The sequence below is a fragment of the Carlito syrichta genome, unplaced genomic scaffold (assembly GCF_000164805.1).
Source record: "Carlito syrichta isolate Samal-C Ts95f unplaced genomic scaffold, Tarsius_syrichta-2.0.1 Scaffold315400, whole genome shotgun sequence".
NCBI lineage: Eukaryota > Metazoa > Chordata > Mammalia > Primates > Tarsiidae > Carlito > Carlito syrichta.
In genome coordinates this window covers 586,694-587,848 of record NW_007259496.1, presented here as the reverse complement: position 1 = coordinate 587,848, position 1,155 = coordinate 586,694, and the positions used below count along the sequence as shown (strand labels likewise).

Genomic DNA, 1,155 nt, shown 5'->3' with positions numbered 1-1,155 from the left:
ACTGGAGTCCGGTGGCCGCTCCCGGCCACCGCAGCCTCGACCTGCTGGGCTCCGGCGATCCTTCCGCCTCAGCCTTCCACGAAACTGGAACTACAGGCACGCGCTACCACACCCGGCTAACTTTTTGTTTTATTGTAGAGATGAGGGCTCACCAATTGCCCAGGCGGGTCTCGAACCCGTGGGCTCAGACAATCCACTCCCCTCAGCCTCCCAAGGCGCGGGATTGCAGGCTGAGCCACCGAGCCCGGCTTCTAATTTTTCTAATTTACTTTTAAATAAACTTTTCTGTCTTAAAAAAGAGAGAGAAACACACACACACACACACACACACACACACACACACACACACACACACACACACCTTTCCAAAAAGTAGAGAGGCAGCCCAAACTGCTTCCCAAAACTCCTCCTCCCTCTGCATCAGGATCCCCCGCAGAGCCCCTGTGGGGCTCCCCCTCCTCTCTCCCTGGATCGCGGAGCTCGGCCCCCACCTGAGTCCCGGCTTCAAGTGTTCACATCTCATCTTCCCAGCCATCTGCTCCCGCAGGTCTTGTGGGCCGGATGTTTACTCTGCTGACACCACAAACAATCTCTGAGCCTCCAGGGTGTGCCAAGGACTTCTGGGCCCCGGGAATGCTCGGGCCACAGTGGGGCTCCACCATCCTGTCAACCGCCCGCCCGAGGGGGTCTGGTCTGCTCTGCCGGTAAGGGCGGGGCTGCAGAGCACTGTGGTCCCCCAGCTCAGGGCAGCGGGAGCCACCTGGGCACCCAGCTGGGAGGAATCTTCAAGAGGAGAGGGCCCCAGGGAGGGCGGGAGGCAGGAACAAAACAGGAGGCGAGGGAGACCTGCCCTGGAGTGCCTGGGGCACTAGCCAGGGGCTGAGGAGTTGGAGCACCCGGCAGAGAGGCGGCAGAAAGGCAAGGGTCAAGAGTATCCTCTTCCCCCGGGAGGCTTGGGCTTCATCCCTGCGGGTACAACGTGAGGCTGCGCGCCGCCAGGGGAAAGGGGAACGGGCTGGGAGGGTCAGAGCCGGCCTTGGGGGGAAGGAGGGCGACAGGCGAGGGGCAGCGCAGGCAGAAAGGCTGGAGGACTGGAGACCACCCCCGCCCCAATCCAGGGCGGTGCGCTTGGCCCTGACTCAGCAGGGGGCAGCC

The 1,155-nt window shown here is 62.4% G+C and overlaps 1 protein-coding gene across 1 annotated transcript in view; it reads left to right on the top strand.

The window, feature by feature from the left end:
- Positions 1 to 1,155, top strand: part of CRYGN (crystallin gamma N) — a 19,394-nt gene that overhangs the window by 7,846 nt on the left and 10,393 nt on the right. Inside the window, exon 5 of the mRNA XM_021706267.1 lies at positions 605 to 704. Within this exon, the coding sequence (XP_021561942.1) occupies positions 605 to 704 (100 nt within the window). The remainder of the gene's footprint in view (positions 1 to 604; positions 705 to 1,155) is intronic.